Source organism: Anabrus simplex, chromosome 1 (assembly GCF_040414725.1).
Source record: "Anabrus simplex isolate iqAnaSimp1 chromosome 1, ASM4041472v1, whole genome shotgun sequence".
NCBI lineage: Eukaryota > Metazoa > Arthropoda > Insecta > Orthoptera > Tettigoniidae > Anabrus > Anabrus simplex.
The window spans coordinates 1,154,100,819-1,154,119,828 of NC_090265.1; the positions used below are offsets into that span (position 1 = coordinate 1,154,100,819).

General features: G+C 37.2%; 1 protein-coding gene across 1 annotated transcript in view; it reads right to left on the reverse strand.

The window, feature by feature from the left end:
• Window positions 1-19,010, reverse strand: part of SMC2 (structural maintenance of chromosomes 2) — a 349,885-nt gene that overhangs the window by 220,905 nt on the left and 109,970 nt on the right. Inside the window, exon 9 of the mRNA XM_067137430.2 lies at window positions 15,192-15,367. Within this exon, the coding sequence (XP_066993531.2) occupies window positions 15,192-15,367 (176 nt within the window). The remainder of the gene's footprint in view (window positions 1-15,191; window positions 15,368-19,010) is intronic.

Here is a 19,010-nt window from a genome sequence, read left to right on the forward strand (position 1 = left end):
AAGCTTGATATCAAGCTGAGAGTGTTATAAATGTTTGTTAAATAATTCTGTTTACTTCTGTGTTGTAGATTGGAATATAATAAAGTACTTATCACAAGTATGCAGTAGTATATATTTAAATATTATGGTTCAAGGTGTGGGTTACTGTAGTCACGTCCTAGTTCGTGAACCATGGGCAACGGCTGAGTGGTCTAGTAAGTGGTCCTGAGAGTCGGGATACCAGTTGCTATGGAATGGGAGTGGGCATCTCGGACATTTTCTGAGTCATGGCCCTCTTTGTTCTCAGACGGCTAAGACTATACAATCCACCGGTAGTCCCTAACCCATTAGGGGAGAGATCCTCATTTGGACTAACTGCAAGTAGGGTAGAATCCTGCTTTGTAAATTGACAGAGCTCAGAACACTTTAAAAAAGCCTCGGACCTATAGGAGTAACAGAGTCCCACTTCCATTTGACAGGCGAGGGACTCCTTGGAAACAACTTGGCGAACGAAATAGAATTCGATGGGGAGCTATCAAAATTAATGGGGCTTATGGGAGAAAGAAAGTAGAACTGGCTGAGTCAGCAAAGAGGATACATCTGGATGTGCTATGGGTAAGTGATATCCAGGTACAGGGAGATAACAAGGAAGAGATAGGAGATTATATAGTGTACTTGACGGGTGTTAGAAAGGGAAGGGCAGAATACAGGATAGGGCTGTTAATCAGGAATACCTTTGCACGCAACATAGTTTCTGTTAGGCACGTAAATGAGTGAATGATGTGGGTAGATTTGCAGTTGGAGGAATTAGGACGAAAGTTGTCTCACTGTATTCACCATGTGACGGTGCAGACGAGGACGAAGTTGACAAGTTTTATGAAACATTGAGTGACATCATAGTCAGGGTCAACAGCAAGGATAGAATAGTGCTAATAGGAGATTTCAATGCGAGAGCTGGAAATAGAACTGAAGGATATGAAAGGGTGATTGGTAAAAGTGGGGAAGATATGGAAGCTAATGGGAATGGGAAGCGTTTGCTGGACTTCTGTGCTAGTATGGGTTTAGCAGTTACGAATACATTCTTCAAGCATACGGCTATTCACTGCTACACATGGGAGGCTAGGGGTACCAGACACATAATAGACTATGGGCCAAATTCATAGACAGCACTTATACATAAGAGCCCCTTATAAGCCAGGTTCCATTTCATATTACCTACTTAAGTGCCCCACTTATTGCTATAAGTGGACCTCCCACACACACTTAAGTGACTCACTTATGTTGCAGCAAGATAGAGGATAATGATTTTGCTGAATGTGTTGCATTTCATTCACGGAATAATTTCCATGCACACAGTAGAGATGGAAAATCCTGTCAAAATGTAATGTGACCAACAATTTAAAGGAGGTTTAGATTTAATAAAGTGAGAGTTACAAATATTCTTGTTCCTTTGTGCAAGAGAGTGAACATAACCTCTAGAGGACTAACTATCTCACCATTAATGAAGATATTGTTTTGAGATTTTATGCCAGCTCTTAATTTCAGGTTATTATTATTATTACTATTATTATTATCATCATCATCATCATCATGATCACTATCGTCATTCCCAGTATTTCGCTTAATTGGAAACGTGTTACAAGTTGATAAGTTAACCCTTTGGATGCCGACCCATAATAGGTCATCATATGCATAGAATGCCAAGCATGTTTCAATGGATTTTGCATCAATGTATAAAATATTTTATTTACGTCTCAGTTTAAAAGATATGGAGGTAAAATTTGGTATGTGAGCTTGATATACTCCAAGGAATATAAACATGTGACTTGCATTTCAAAAAACAAAATTTCGTGGAATAATGTGCACAAAAATATTATTTTTCATTTAAAAAAAGGAAAAACAAAATTTGAAATTAATTAGCACATTTTACAATAAATTCAAAGTGACTAAGGGAAGATATTTAATCTTAACTCATATCTGGGATCATATATACCAATTTATGTTGTTAATGTAGGTCTACTTTACAATTTATAAACTAATTCCCAAAAACATTGAACATGTGGAGAGAAAGACACGAACAGTGTAACCTGTCAACGATTGAATATTTTATGAATTTTGAGAGAGTAATAGTTATCATTTGAGAGAATTGTGCCTAGTAGCAGTATTTGTTACTACAGAACAGTTCAGAATATCAGAACAACATACAAAATCAACTAATAGTGTCAGAAATGAAAGTGTAAAGAACAGATTGAAATATTCTATGGGCTGAGCATCAGATTGAGGTAGACCTACGTGTTAAGGCCCTGGGAGTTGATAAAAATGGTGGGGATGGACAACATTACTTTCAGGAAATATGCATTCAGTCTAAGAATCATCTAATTCACTGTCACTATAACTCTTTGACATTGCACGAAATGTTGTAAGCCCATTAGCCAATGGCACGGCTCCATCATTCTCATCATATCATCATCATCACTTTCGATAAAATTAGAGTCACTTACATCTTCAAAACAACCGAAAAGTTCCTCAATTTCTTCTCCCGAATTAGGCCTACGTGACGACATGCCTTGTTGTGATAATTTTACTACTTACAACTTTACTACGACCTAAATAAATTGCTAGGTAACTATAACTGCAGTAGAAATAATAATAAACTTAATATATTACGATAAATAACTCAAATTCGTCAATTAGAACGTAAAATTATTGAAAACAAGTCACAACAAGCGGACATAAACAAACAAAGAGGCTGCCATATTTGATCATAGATGTCAAGCGCTCACAGATCATACACTCGCAATCGACGAGTAAACTAGCAAAAATGAAGCTATGTAAGTGCCATCTAATGACATAAGAAGGAATTACAAACATTCTACCTTCTTTCTACTTGATTTGTGACGCAATCTAGCGCCTTACTACATAACTACACCACTTATAAGAGGGTGCCGATGGAATCGGCATCCTGGCATTTTTCGTACAGAATGTAACTGCCGATTCATCGGCATCTTGGCACTGTAAGAGTTAACAAGACTGTAGGCCTATGGAATAGTAAAGAACAATACCGAGTTATAAGAAAAATGGAACGTGTGGCACTACCACCATTTATTTTAAGGTTGATTTGTGCTAATTATATCAGGTTAGTCAACCAATCATTTGCCAGATTATATCAGAAGTTTCTGAAATTAAGGAATCGTGCATCAAAACCTACTATTTACATTTTATTGGGGAAGTAATTAGCCCTATTACAACGTAACGGCTAAAGATATATTTGTCAAATCATTAAAAACGTTGTAAGGCTAGATATTCTACATCTGGATGAATATTTGTATAGGTTTGATTACCTGGATAACTATAAACATTATATTAAGAAAAAATCAGACTCTGGGCATTTTCGTAGTTTGAATTGTCCATAACAAGTTTTTCCCACGTCATTCATATTCTGATGAGAAACTGTGTCTGTCTGCTTGTTCTATATTATGCGCATGTTCTTGCAGGTGCTGTCTCAGCTCGCAGTTTTGTTATCCATTCTGATAACCAAATACAATATAGACTACTGTATATTTTAACCTCAAAAATGACACGTGCAGTCGCGCGATGTCCTTTGATAAAACAAACACAATTGATCACCCCACTATTCGGCAGCCAGAACTACACGATCCAGGAAGCATGGGCATAATATACAGCATTGCCACATCTCCAATGAATACTTGACTGTATCAATGAGTGTGCTCTTTTAAGTGCTGTCTATGAAATATAAACTCATATAAGTGAATATTTATTATAAGTGTTGCCTTATTACTTAAGGGTTCCACTTATGTTAAAGTACTGACTATGAATTCGGCCCTATATCTTAACAGTCTTCGAATTCAGGAAATCTGTTAGGAATATACGAGTTTTCCGGGAATTTTTCGATGATACAGACCACTATCTGCAGTGAACTAAGTATCTCTAGGACTAGCATAGAGAAAGTGGAATCTGTTTGCAAACGAATAAGGGTAGAAAATCTCCAGGACGAGGAAATTAGACAGAAGTACATGACTATGTGCAGCCAGTCCCTGCTATGAATGGTGTGAAAACATTGCTCATAGGGTCGGCTGGTGCATGCATTTCAGTGGGCATGGCAGACTGATATGTAACAGCAACTTCTGGCTCAGTGAGGAAAGCAACAGGAAACTACCTGACTCCTCATTTCCCTAGTACGCCTCTTCAGTGAAGCCCATGTCAACTATGACAGCTGATGGCAGAGCTGTTGAGGATCCAACCAGCTTTAGGGCTGAAGATTGAACATACATACTGTACCATTTCATTGCCCTGATTATCTAATACGGAATGTTAAAGTCGTCATTTGCCGTGAATAATGCTAAAATTTTTGTATATCAAACGGCAGAAAATACAAGTTAAATGATACGAGCAAGTGGAAAAAAGTGGCCGTGACCGAGATAAATTTAATAATTTCAAATTGTTAAAGTCAACAGGGAGAACAATCGAACACTGAATTGAAATAAGCCACGGTGAAGTTCGAGAGACGAATTTCGTGAAGAAAATAACGTATTTTAAAGGAAGAATACCAAATTTATCGATAAAACTAAACATAATACGTAACCCTTTTGCTGTGCATCTCAAATATACGAGGTTTAAAACGAAATATATAGAAGGAGATAAAAATACAATTGAATGTATATTGGGATTCCACTGAAGAATAACAAAAGTTTCTCTAGGAAACATTTTAAGAAAACGCTAATATTTAGAGTGAATTATCGAAAAATTAGACGATCCTAAGCTACCATTAACATAGAAACTTCTGTAGCAGATCATTTGACGTCATATTTTACCTTGCAAAACATAGTAATAATACAAGAAGGCTTTGCAACTAAGAAGATGATGTTAACATTGTCTTTGGATATGTTTTTCATGCATGTGCCCGAGAACGTCATGATGGCTTGCTAAATCAAAGATGGGATTGACATCTGATGGAATCCAGCCGAATCTACCCATGAATACGAGTTCAACTGCCGAGACTCGTAGATGACTGAACCGAGGTCCAGAGAGGAACGTTCCCGAGGAAGGATGTAGCAACATCTATCCCGGCCCACAAACACACGCAAACTAAGATAAATTTCACAAATTATTTTTAAAATTAATTATGTTTTTCTGTCTTGTAGCGAGTTGTTGATTGTGATGTTTATAAGGAATAGGTCGTTATATCTTCGTGAAGTGTTTCAAATTTGTAGTTTCAATGGGAGTGAATTAATAGTGATGTCTTAAGGAAGGTTATAAGTAGTCTTCCAAAATATTTAAACACATCCAAGTGTAGGAAAAGATGCGTATGTCAATGAAGTGTTATGCTAACAATATTTCCTTATTCTCAAGAAGCAATACCAGAGATAGTGAGTTTTGATGAATATGAAGTACGATATAGGTTTATATCAAGTCATAGGTTACCGAGGTCATATATATATCGGCAACTTATTGCCAAATGTAAGTCAGTATTTGTTACATATGGTAATGTTTTGATAAGTGAAGTGCATATTGCTAGGAATATGTTAGTTGTTGATCCATGAAATATTAATTTTACTCAGTTGAGAAGTTAATTGTGTTGTGTGTTACATTGAATTGATTAAATAATATTTGCATATGCAGTGATATAATAATAATATAACAAATGCGTTATGTGCATTTTTAAATAGTTAGTTCTCCTTGCTGTACTCTATGAGAGATTTCACTCTTTTTGCACAACTGAGCAGATGGTATCTTGTACATGTTTTGTTGCAAAGTTCACATTTACACTTATCACCTGGCGTATGGAATGACCGATCACGCATATTTTAGGATGGAGGCCATTGACCGCGTAACGGGTTACCATATGCCTGAGCTCATAGTTTGCCATCGACCAAGCTCTGTTCATCATGGCTTCAGTGCTGTAAAAAATCTTCCCAAATACTTTATCTCTTTTCATATCTCTTTTATATGTTTCTCTGATGCAATCATGTATGGAAGTCCTAGTTTGGATTTGATATCCTCTATATAGAAAGACTCCTTTGCCAGTTCATATGCCAGCCTCGTTTGTGTGAATTTTGACACGCACAGAGTGCGTTTGAGGAAGCTTGCTTTCACTCTTTCGATGACTGCCAGGTCTGCAGTTGTTAGATTATACCATATTAATTGAATCCCGTATGTGATTATGGGCGTTATCTTAGTATTGAAGAGAAATAATGCCGTCTTGAGATCTAATAGTTCTGGATGTGAGATGTCCTGAAAGGCTCTGATTGCTGCTATCGCTTTCTCTTTTACATGCATTTTGAACGATGTTCTTGTTGATTGTAGTCGTATTCCTAGGTAGTTATAGTGGTTGACTACCGTGAGTTGTTCTTTTCCATATTGTATGATATCCTTTTTGGCTATTTTGACACCCTTTCTGAATATCATTTGCACGGTTTTGCTTCTGTTTAAATTGAAGTCATTCTGCTTAGCCCAGTCTTGTAGTCTGTCAAATGATTTTTGTAGTAGTTCTTTGTTACTGGAGCCGATGACCATGTCATCTGCATACATGTATATTACTACTGGAACAATGTCAGCTATGACCATCTCCACAATATCTGCAGTTGCCACGTTGAATAGTATTGGGCTTATTGGGTCTCCTTGTAGGACTCCATTTGTTTGTATAATACTGTCTGAGATACTGGTTCCATCATCTATGGTTATTGCGTTTACTGTGAGAATGTTGTTTATTATGGTGACTAATCTGTGATTTCCTCCTAAGATCGCTTCTAGTTTCTTGATTAATTTCTGCCTATTTAGGAACCAAATGCCTTGTTATAATCAATGAAGATTGCAAAGAATTTTTGTTTTGGGTGTCTTAACATGTCGTCGATACTATCTAGTAGATTCTGTACTGCATGCAGAGTCGATCTTCCTCGACGAAAGCCGAACTGGTTATCCGGAATCTTTTCATCTACTTCTTTTGTCAGTCGTTGTGTAAGGAGTCTGGTGAAAACTTTGAATATATTGCTCTCCAGAGCTATGCCTCTATATGAGTCTGGTGCGCTTGTATTACCTTTGCCCTTGTATAAGATTTTTACTGTAGATTCTCTCCATATTTGAGGTATATCCCCTTTCTCAATGCATTTATTGAATAGTGAGGTCCATACTTCAATAAAGGATCCCATTGAGGTCTTTATATATTCATAGTATATTCCATCGGGGCCCGCTGCTTTATTAGATGCTAGGTGTTTTATTGTTGTTTCCACTTCCTCTTTAGTGAAATTCTGGAATGTCTGATCTTGTTCAGTGACTTATCTTCTTCTCTGTTGCATGCATTCTACCTTCTCTATTTAAGACACCAGAAAAATGGGTCTTCCACGTATCCATTGTTATGTCATGAGGGAATCGCGGTTTCCGTGGGTTTTGGGCTGGGAACGGTCTTTCTCTTGCTATTTCTGCCATTTGTTTTGCCTTATTCTCAAGGTATGATTGTTTCTTTTCTTTTATCATCATCTTACATGCTTTGCGTTTAATGGCGTATTCTGCCAGGTTGGTGGTTGTATTATCAGCTTTAACTTTGTGTAGTGCTTGTAATACTAGTCTTCTGTGTGCATAACATTCAGCATCAAAACATTCTTGTGCTTTCCTTGCGTTTTGCTTGACTGGAATGAGAGCCTCCCTTAGTCTGTCTGTGATGTCTCTTGCTGCTTCCTCAATCGTATTCTGTTCTACTTTTTGTATTAGTTCTAGTGTTTCCTCTGTTGATGGTAGCCTCTCTTCGTTCAGTTTCCTTGAGAATTTTGGTCTTTCGTGCGAGATGGAGAGTCCGACTTTTGATAGAGTAAAGGTTATGATCACCGGAAGGTGCTTCCTCAATGGATAGTTCTCAATCTTGCACGAGTGTACATGTATGTTCTTGTTTATGAATATTAAATCAATCGTACTGGTGCCATTGTAGCAGATATAAGTTGGTTGTGTTTGTGTATTTACCAGTTGGAAGCCTTCTTCTTCAAGGAACGAGAACACCATATCACTTTTCTTGTTTTGGATATCAAGTCTGCAATTAAGGTCTCCCACTATTATAACTGGATCGTTTTCATTTGTCTTACTTATGGCCTCACTTAGTGCCTCTATCACTCCTTCCGGTGCGAATTCTGGCTGCATGTATATTCCAATGATTGTTAAGTATTTAGTCTTGGTGATCAATGTATTTTCCCCTCTGAATAAAACTTCTTATGGTGCTAGATGTGGTTTGGACATACATGTGATACCACCACTGGGTCTGCCTCGTTGACCCTGTTGTGCCAGGTTGTGCGTGCTGTAATATCCAGTTGTATGAATATGTTCTGTGAGAAAAGTCTCTGTTAATATCACAATATCCTCTTTCAGTATATTTTCAGTCAGTAAGTTTATAGCACTCTTCAATCCTTCAATGTTCCATAGAAGCCACGATATAGTCTTCCTGTTTCTTCATTATTTCGGTCTTCCTGTCTGCGATGAAACCTGAATAAAATTTTCCTTTGACTTTGAAAAATAAATTGTCTTATTGTTATCCCCATTGGCCAAAATTCTGGTTTGTTTACTAACTGGAGGTTGTCGATTGGTAGGCCAATTTTATAGGATTTGTTGTACCCTTTTGTTTCGAGTTGTTCACACTCTATTTTCCCTTGCACACCATTGTCCTTCAGATATTCAATTAGATCTTCATTTTTCATCGATGGGTGGACCTTACCTACACACAGCCATCCCATCCTCTCTGCAGCCTTCAGTTTATTTTCTTGGTCTTTCCGAGCTCCTCTTATTCCTGAATTACGACGTCGCCTCACTATTTCCGTCCATAAGGGTTGGTCTCCTTCCTCCAGTTCCTTTGTATGTCCCTCCTGTAAGCTGGGTTGACAGTCAGTCACTGTGTCTTTTATGCCATCTCCTCTTTTTTGTGATCTATCTTCTCTATCTGGGTCTGGGTCTGAGACTAATGAATGGGGATATACTTGCAGTTCGGTATCTTGGGATGAGTCGTTTCGTTCTGTTGGTGGTTTTAGTGCTTTGTTCTTACCCTGTTTCATGATGGTTGGTCGTTGAAGGTGTTTTCCCATTTCCTTTTGTAGAGATGTCACAATTTCTTCTCTGATTCTCTCTTGTAATTTAATTTCCATATCTGCAAGCATTTCTTTTATTTTATCTACTATTCCTTCCATTGGATTCTCTTGCCCTCTTAATTTTGTTTGTAATTGCGGTTTGCATTCGTTGCAGAGCCATAAGTGATATAAAGATACGATGAAAAAATGAGGTAAGGAATGTGAGATTAAGGAATAAGATTATCCTGGATAAAGTAGTTGAGGAATTATGATAAATATGACGACGTATGAGGAAAGATATTTATGTAAGGTTAATTAATGAAAGATTAAGTAACGCAAATATGGATCAAGGTTATAATAGATGCTAGTAATGATGTGAAATATGGAATAACCTATAATATGAGTTTATGGCAATTTGATAATGGACTTACGAGACAATAATAGATTATGGTCATCAAAAATAATTTCAAGTAACCTATAATTAAGAATCTGATGGCAACTTCAAAGAGAATTTCATATATTTAAGGTTTAAGCTGAAATAGCAGATCGTTGATAGCAGATACGATCTTAGTGTCTTCATTATGTTAGCCTATCACTATTAAAGAATTAGGAAGTTCATCCATGGTATTCCTTGTCGACTTGCAATCATATGATTGAATTTTATGAAGTGATATGACGTAAATACAACCTGTCAACAAATTTGTTGAAACTATTTAGGACAATTTTACCTATCTCTTAGGAAAGTACTTCGAATATAACTATTCATGATTAATATTTTTTTTTATTATGACTGGTAGCCATTGAAAGCTGCAAAAGTGAATCTAATCGTCTTCTGCGTATCTTTAATCAAATAATTAATTGTGTACATCGAAGATGAATGAAATAATCTGCCTTAATCATTCTTAGTTGACCTGAAGAATTTTATGTTATTCTTATTGTAAAATTTCAATACTTTCAAACGTGTCAATCGAATTATTTTTTTCTTTTTCACCATAAAGAATTATTTAATTTTTATTCTTCAATAATACACGTAGGAGATGTGAATAGTAATTTAGTCAAGATGAATTTCATTTAAGTACTTTCAATCTGAGCAAACTTCAAGGAGAGGAATTATATTTGTTTATGAAGTCAAGACCTTGGAAGAGCTGATAGTATATTCTATGATTGCGGACTAGAATGTCAAGATCAAGAGAATGCATACAAAACAATACTTTCAGAGATATATTAGTGTAAATAGTAAAAAAAATTATTGGAATCAAAGATTTAACTTATCCAAAGTAAACTACATTATTTTGAATAAATAATAGTTATTAAGAATTTAATCCATTATCATTATACATAGATTATAATAATATTAATATAAGTTAATCTTATAATGAATAATAAGTTGTAGAATCTGCAGTTAAATTTTTAAGGCACAAAGGTCCGTAGAACTTAAATATTGCAAATGAAGGAGAGATAATGGATAATTCTCAGTCAAAATCACGTAAAATATTTTATATTTATATAGTTCCTGAGATGTTCTCCGACTTTAGCTGCGGATTTTCGTTAACCCAACATGGGCTAAATAGAAGAAAGAGAGGGTACCCAATAACCACATACGGCACAATACATACACATGGATATGATTAGTGAGAAGTTTTGAACAGTAGACAGTAAGCAGGTTCAGGATATAGAAAAAGAATGGGTGGCATACAGGGATGCTGCAGTAGAAACAGCAAGGGAATGCCAAGGAAACAAGTGTGTGTAAAGATGGGAAAAAGAGAACATCTTGGTTCTCAAACGAAGAAGAAACTGTAGTTAATTTATTTTAATAAGAGTGAAAAATTTTGGGAAGGTTTTATCTAAGTGTTGTTAGTACGAAGCTGCTGGTGATTGCCTTTGGTGTTCTTGGACTGTTGACTTATTGTGTAAAACGTTATTAGGACACTAGTGGTCTCTAACTTTTTTGTGTGTTTTGTGTGTTTGATCCACGAGAGCTATTTTATTTCGCTCAAGTTCGCCGGCAAGCCGGTTAGGACCACCCTATCCGCCACCTGGGATGCGCCAGTGGGAGTATCAACTCTCCCCCTGCTACGCCAGTGTAGTAGGTTCGTGTTTATTTCATTTAAGTGTGCACACTGCTCATTCCAATCACTGCCTTAGAGAAGGGATCGAATAGCTGGAAAACTATGATGATCCAGTGTTACGTACCAGTAGTATCAGAAAATTTATGAACCAGAGGAATGGCACGCTAAAGAAGAGAGAGGTCTAACTCCCCAGCTACTTCCCGTCAATATTCAGGCAGGTTGTTAACTAGGTACACAGCAGTAATCCCATATATCGGAGATAAATGGTAGCAGAATACACAAAGCATATCACAACAAACAATGGTCAATGCAATGTTATTGTTGATCAATTTTATGAGCTGGCTATATTGCAGGCCTTCACATTTAGTTTTCTTCAGACTCTGTGATATTAGAGCATCTAATGTAAAGCGAGTCCTCCTTTCTTTCATGACTCCCTCTTGTGTTATTATTCAAGCGATCGTTCTTTCATGTCTTTTTTCTCATTCTTATAATCATTTTCACAATATTCTTATAGTCGGTACAGTAAAACTGATAAGACATAAATAATCAGAAATTGTACTCTCTATACTTCCAAACAGCAGCCTGCGGGCCGCGAAGCCAAATTTTGCCACTCGCGGGAGCATTTTAGGAAATAATGTGAAGAAAAGTTACAAAAATATTTCACAGCTCGTTCAAAAAATATTAATTTTATACCCCTTATAGACCTAAGTCAGAACTAATACATTCTTTAATATTATTTCCTCTTTTTAAATATTCACTTGATCTGAATAGACTATTTTTTATTTTTAAAAATTTAAAATCAAAATTTCACTATTTTATCCAATTATTGCAAAATAGTGTTGTAAGCAACTAAATGGTCAAATCTTTATTTCAACTGAACTAAGCATATTATTTCAAACTGACACTTCTGTTGTATTTGCAGAATTTTACGAAAATTGGCTTATTATCAAGTGCGGCTCGCAATCATGACTAAGTTTTCCAATGTGGCTCTCGAGCCCTTATAAATTGGCAACCCCTGCTCTATAATTTTTGATATGTAGTACTTTTCGATATGACCCATTAGATAGGTAATTAAAAATTAAATTTTGACACCTTCCCCTAAACTATCATTTCCAACGGGGTAAATAAAATTATTTATAGCATAGACTGTAGTTCCTTATTTCCCGACTTTACATACAGATTTTCATTACATTCTGTACACCCATTTTCACCTCGGCGCTGATATGGACTTAGGAACAAAAATCGAAATTCATTCATATCTCTTATTAATTAATAGAAAAATGTACACTCAAGTTTGAGCATTAAATAAATTTCACATTTCAGTCTTTGTTATAGTCTGTAATTGTCCTGGTTCTTTTCGTGCATGTTATGATGTGGTATCTACTACACTTCTGTCCACACAAAGTGCACTTGCAATCTTCGTCTGGCTCATGGAACTTCTGGTTTACGCATATCTTGTGCTGAAACCCATGTATGGAGAGTCGTGTTATCACGTGGCGCTATGTTTTGCACTCTCTAGTCCATCTATTGTCCGTCAACGCTGGTGAGGTGTAGAAGTCTAGGTCAATTTCACTTTTCTTCCTTTCCCTGGTGTTTACTAGTGCCCTGCTTGCTTCCGTTGATTGTAGGTACAATTGTGATCATACGTCTTCTATGAAATACGTCTCCCGCATCATTTCGTATACCATCCGGGATGGAGCTGTCTTTCCTACTCGGGTAATCCTCTTCATGAACATTGCTTTTATTCTTTCTATTCTCATCAGGTCTCTGATCTTCAGCTTTTTCCACACGATCTCAATTCCACATGTTATCACTGGCGCTACTGTTGTCTTGAAAAGTCTCATCGCCGTGCTGATTGATAGGTTTGAAATGTTTTGGATGCTGTATGAGGCTCTGATTGCTGCTGCTGTTCTTTCTTGAATATGTATACCAAAGGACGCCGCCATTGTCTGTAGTTTAAAGTTAAAAATTTCAATGTACCGTATTGAAGAATATTACAGTTAAAATTGAAATAATTGATAAAGAGATTCAACCTATTCAATACAAAAGAATAAGAAATGTAGTGAATTACATTCCTATTTAATAATAAGTACAAATGGTACCGGTTTCGACCCTAGTCCAGGTCATCATCAGCCGATTAAAACATGAAAAACAATGCATAGGAAAAGGAAATGAAAGATCAAGTACAGTCCGGATCAGTAGAAGAGGCGATATAAAAATGAACGGGGGTAGACACTGTAAAACTCAGAAGAAGTAAAACGCAAGTCACTCAAAAGAAAACAGTGCGCAGTTCTCTGAGCGGCAGCATGGCACATGCAGCACTAGGCAAAGTCCCAAAATATTTACGAATAGCGGAGAACGGTTAAATGAGCCAGTTTTTAAACACTGTCAGGCACAAAGTCACATCACAATCGAACACATACGAAGATCCATAATCGTGCAGGAGTTGAAGACGAGTAGATCCATTGAAGCAACTTGCCAGCTCCCAGTGATCAGCGTGTTGAATGTGTCACGCTTGTCTCCAAATGGCTCCTAAAATCTCTAGAAAAGTCACTAGTCCTTATCATTGAAATTCTGTCACTAAATTACTAAAAAAGACTCCATATCTAGCGACTAGTTTCTAGAATCGACTAGACCGATGTGAAAGAACACAAACATAGCACACGAGAACGAGAGATTGACGATCGATATACGCGTTGCGACATACACGTTTCAATAAACATCACACATTCGCGCACATTTCTCGCATTAATAAATGTAAGTGTTTCGTTTGAAAGCAGCCAATGAGCAAAGGACTTCCGGACACTTGCGTAAAAAAGCAGAAATGGAGGGATTTGAAAACAAATGTTTGAAGTTCACAAAAAAAATTAACTAAAATCGGGAGAAATAATAGAATAATCGGGAGGCGAGGAAAAACTGTCATAAATCTGGAGTCTCCCACCTAAATCGGGAAAGTTGGCAGGTATGCAGCTGTTATTGCAAACTTATTCAGGATAACAGTGCAACAATGTCAGGAGTGCTAGATTGCACAAACATTACTAAACCATTGGATAACTCCGTAACCGTGCATTTCCAGACCCATGCTGTCAAACTACTTTTTCTTCTCTCTGTATGAGGAATCTATTCCTAAGTTGAGCAGTTGAGTTCTGATTCATCCTATATAGCCTATGCATCAGAAAATGTTTACACACACTCAACTTGTTCATCACCTTTTAAAAGGTAATTTAATTACCATTCCTGGATTGGGACAAAATAATGGAAGAAGAATGGTGGAAGGAGAGAGGAAGGTGGAAAAATGCCATACATGCCCCAACCTGGCAGGAGTTGGATATGGGGAAAGAAGGAGGATGTACAAATACTGAACAATTATCAATGTTTTTACATGTGACAAGCTCCCTCGTTGTTTAATGCTGAAACTTTAACCTGTACTTCTCGGATAAACAGTCTTGTAAGATGGATACAGACACTACAATTTTTCATCATTTTTACTTCACCAAAAACAGAGCACTGAAGTCTAAGCTGCTGTTTAGGAAAACTGAAGTCCTGATGTATAAAGTTTTAGTAAAGCCTGTATTAACATGGTGCTGAGACCTGAACACACTCTAAATATGATGAAAGACAGCTCGGCATATTTGAAAGGAGGATTTTGCGGCAAATTTTTGGGCCAGTGGAAGAAAATGGTGTCTGGAGAAGATGTAATCATGAATTGTATAATTTATATAACGAACCAAACATTGTTAACTGTATAAAGATCAGAAGGTTGGAGTGGGCAGGACATGTGCTGCGTGCTAATGACAGAATGATAAAGGAGATATTTAATGCAGTACCAGAAGGAACCAGGAAAGTTGGCAGACCAAAGTTAAGTTGGGAAGAAGGGGTGAGAGAGGATGTAAAGATAACTGGAATCAAGAATTGGAGGAGCTCTGCACTTAACAGGAAAGAATGGGGAAAACTTCTTCAGAAGGCCAAGGCCCACAAAGGGGTGTCGTGCCAGTAATGATGATGATGAAAAACAGAGCACAGGTTTTACGCGAGTAAATACGGTATTTCAAATCAAGCCATTCTAAAAAGAACAAAATAATACCTGAGCAGCAGCCAATTCTTCCTCTATCCTATCGAGATCCTTTTGATCTTTCTCAAAGTCTTTAGCAGTGCGAGTCATTTCTTTCTGTTTCACCTGCAATTCCTTCTTGCAGTGTTCCATTTGCATCTCCGCCTGTTTCTTTTCAGTTTGAGCTTGGGCAACTTCTTGCTTGGCAGCTGCAAGATAAATATGGAACTTAATTGTTGAAGCATTTATAATATAGCAGAACTTAGTAAATTAATTGAATACAATATAAATGTAATAAGATAATCATTTTAACAACAATTCAAATAATTACTAACGATTTCATTGAGTGGCCACTACTATGCACCCACATAAAGTTGTGTTCAGTTGATTACTTCAATTTCAACACAATAGCATTACCAGAACTTCAGAAATCCTATCTATACCAAATGGGCATAAATATAAGATGTTCAGGAAGATATTTTTAATGAGCACCAACAAAGTCTGGAGAGGAAATGAACATGGCCTTAATTAAAGTACAGTGCAGATGTGAAAATGGGAAACCATTGCCCACAGCAAGAAATGTGTGAAAATTCGTTGCATCATAATTACAATTAGACTGCCCTCAAATAGGAACTTTAGCAAAATGTCAAAAGTTTCACTCCATGATTCACCACCAGAGTGCTCTGAAGTACAAATTTAAGCACCAGCAACATTTGACAGGATATTGAATTACAATTTTAGAATGCTTGTTGGCGCTTTAATTTTCATCATTTTATCCAGGGATGTTTGTTGGCACGATGTACTTGTTTGTTGCTCCTGCACCTGTAGATGCCTATACTGTAAAAAAAAAAAGTCATCTCCATACAGGCCTTAAACCTCAGCATATGGTGGGCTAGAGTGGTCAACTCTAAGCTCAGCTGCCTTTGCCCCCAGGAATTAACCTGGCACTCATTTTTGGTGTAGGCTGAGTGAACCTCAGGGCCATATGCACCTCTGAAAGTGGAAATCTCGTTTCTCATATTTTTCGACTTCCTGACTGGGAATCAAACCCACGTCCTTCCGGGTAAGAAAACTGCACTGTCATCCCATATGGGAATGGCAAAGTGACAGTTGGTCAAGAGTCACTTATCTCTGAACACGGATTAGCAACTGTGAGCATGCAGTGCTGTCTAGTTGAAGACGGTCCGCTCCAGGCCACCTTACCTGAGTCACTTCCTGTCATGCAGCTGTTGAGCTTGCACCAGGAATGTAAGTAAAGATGGTTAAGGTCTGTCTTCAACCTGTTGTTTCTTCGGCCCTATTATCTGAAGAGGACAAAGTAAGCGCAAGAAACTCCTCTGAAGCATTATCGCTTGGAATGGCTTAAGAAGAAGGATTTAGCCAGCCAAACACAATCAGTAATTGCCAATGTATTGCAATATGTGTAGAAGTTGGCTGACTCGCACTTTTTGAAGACTATGGATTTCAAGAAAAGCCAAGTGACTTCAGTAATGTGTAATGTTAGTCTTCGTTCAGTCCAGAGATGTGTTAATGAAGTGAAATATTCACACAACCAAAAAGTATTCTCATCTCCAAGGAAAAACTATATAAGGGAGGAAAAACTTAGTGTACTTAATCATTTTTTTTTTACCGCGATGTAGCTAAGTGAACTGTATTAAAATTTTATGACCATGACCTACAGCGGAAAATGTGCGTATAAAGCCAAGAGAGAAATTTGGATATAGTGGAAGTGTACGTTTTGTGCGACAAGTGCTGCACCATTTAGACTTCAAATGCAAGAGGGCTAACGATGGAAGAACATTTCTGCTAGAAAGACAAGAATTAATGGTCTGGCCTCCTCAATCACCCAATCTGTCACCTGTTGAACTTTTGTGGGAAGAACTTGACAGGAAAGTGAAAGAAAAGGCACCAGGCAGTGTAGATGGGTTGTGGCAATGTCTGTTAGAAACCAGGGGATGTACAAATACCGAGAGTTTGGAAAAATTAACACACATCTGTAAAGCAGTAATCAAAGCAAAGGGTGAGCACATTGATGAACAGGCAGTGTGATTGCTTAACATGTTGTGATTGTGTTTCTAGCTCCCTGTGAATGGTCAGTGTAAAGGAAAATCTAGTGAAATGTGTAATAAAACTAATTAGTTCTAAAAAGGTATTTCCATGTTGATTTTCAACAAATAGCCCCTATCTTTTACCATGAAAATTCATGGGTGAGTCCAAACTTTCTGACTCCAGTGTACATTTTAACCTTCTAATTCTCTTAGTAGCAGAGTTTTCCTTGTAGATAATATATGCATTCAGCACCATTCTCACAAGTATTAAGAAGACAACCTTCTTGCAACACTGGAGTGTCTGGAGCTCATCTAGATAACTTATAGCAGCATAACTGAACCATCAACACCCCCACCTCCCTACCACATAAATTTGTTTTATTGATGTATTTTGTATGTTTCATTACCTCCTTAGGGGATCTGTTCTGTCTTGGTTCAGTGGTAGTCTTGCTTTCAGCAATGAAAGCTTTAGACAAGAGCAAAGCTGGATGCTTTTTTATAAGATTTCTCTTCCTGTAGCCATCTAACAGGACCTCATCCTTTCTAACCCTTTACAGTCCATATGAGCACACACGTATGTAAAGTTTATTTCAGTTGCTCCTGTGAAATTTTGTCAGATAAAATATTAAATTGGCATACCTGTACAGATTTAAGGAAATGGTGATCTTTGTGTCAGAAGCATACACAGTGGAAGCTTGATTATCGGTTTTTGAAGGGACCATGAGAAAAAAAAAAAAAAACGTACAACACGGGAAAACGGAAAATCCGGGAATGAATGAAAACCATCAACAATTTGGCTAAACATTACAAAAATGAAATATGTATAATTATAAACTTACAAACACTCCTAAACCAAACCAATCCAAACTACGGTCCCAATGGGCCTTTGCCTGCCAAGTGACCGCTGCTCAGCCCAAAGGCCTGCAGATTATGAGGTGAATGAATGGTCAGTGTGACAAATCCTCTCGTACATTATTCCTGCCTCTCTAGACTGTCGTCGCAATCTCACCATTAAATAGCTCTTCAATTAACGGTAATCACGTAGGCTGAGTGGACCTGTAACCAGCCGTTATATCCAGGTAAAAAACGCTTGACCTCGCTGGGAATTGAACCTGGGCCCTCCGGGTGAGAGGCAGGCAAGTTAAGACAACAGGACTGGCTTCAAACATTAATTACCGGTACGCAAATTTAAAATCTTGAAACGTTGTATTTAGTTTTACGGGGAAACTTCTTTCAGTACAGCAACTCTGATCAGCCAAACTGTTCGAAAAATCTAGTAACGCCAAGGGAGACAACAATCGAATGCAAGTAGTTTTTAATTCTGTAATCTAATAAAATGAAGTACATCAGGTGGAAAGCGCCCAATATGATGGCAAAATCCTTTCCTTTTTTAATCATCCATTGTAATCTGATCACCAGTGTACTGTTCGTAGTCAGTTTCTAGAAATCTAGTACCACGTAAATTAGGCCAACTTCGACATTTGCAGCTTATGTTGAACCAAGATAGACTTGGTTGAACTTCAGAATATGGTTACGAATGTAAGTACCGATTCTCAAAAGTTCACAAATGCATTATATTCAATTCTGCTCGTCACTAATCACTAGGGGGCGGATTTCTATGAGAAGTCATATTTTTTCCCTTAACATTATATCTTATAGTCCTGTATTTTCAACACGTTTCCAACCATGATAATCAAAATTAAACAGGTTTTATTGGGCATATAAATGCATATTTAGGCTTTCTTAAGTTTTATGGCATATTTTCAACAAAATATCATTATAACGGCATATTTTGGTCATTTTT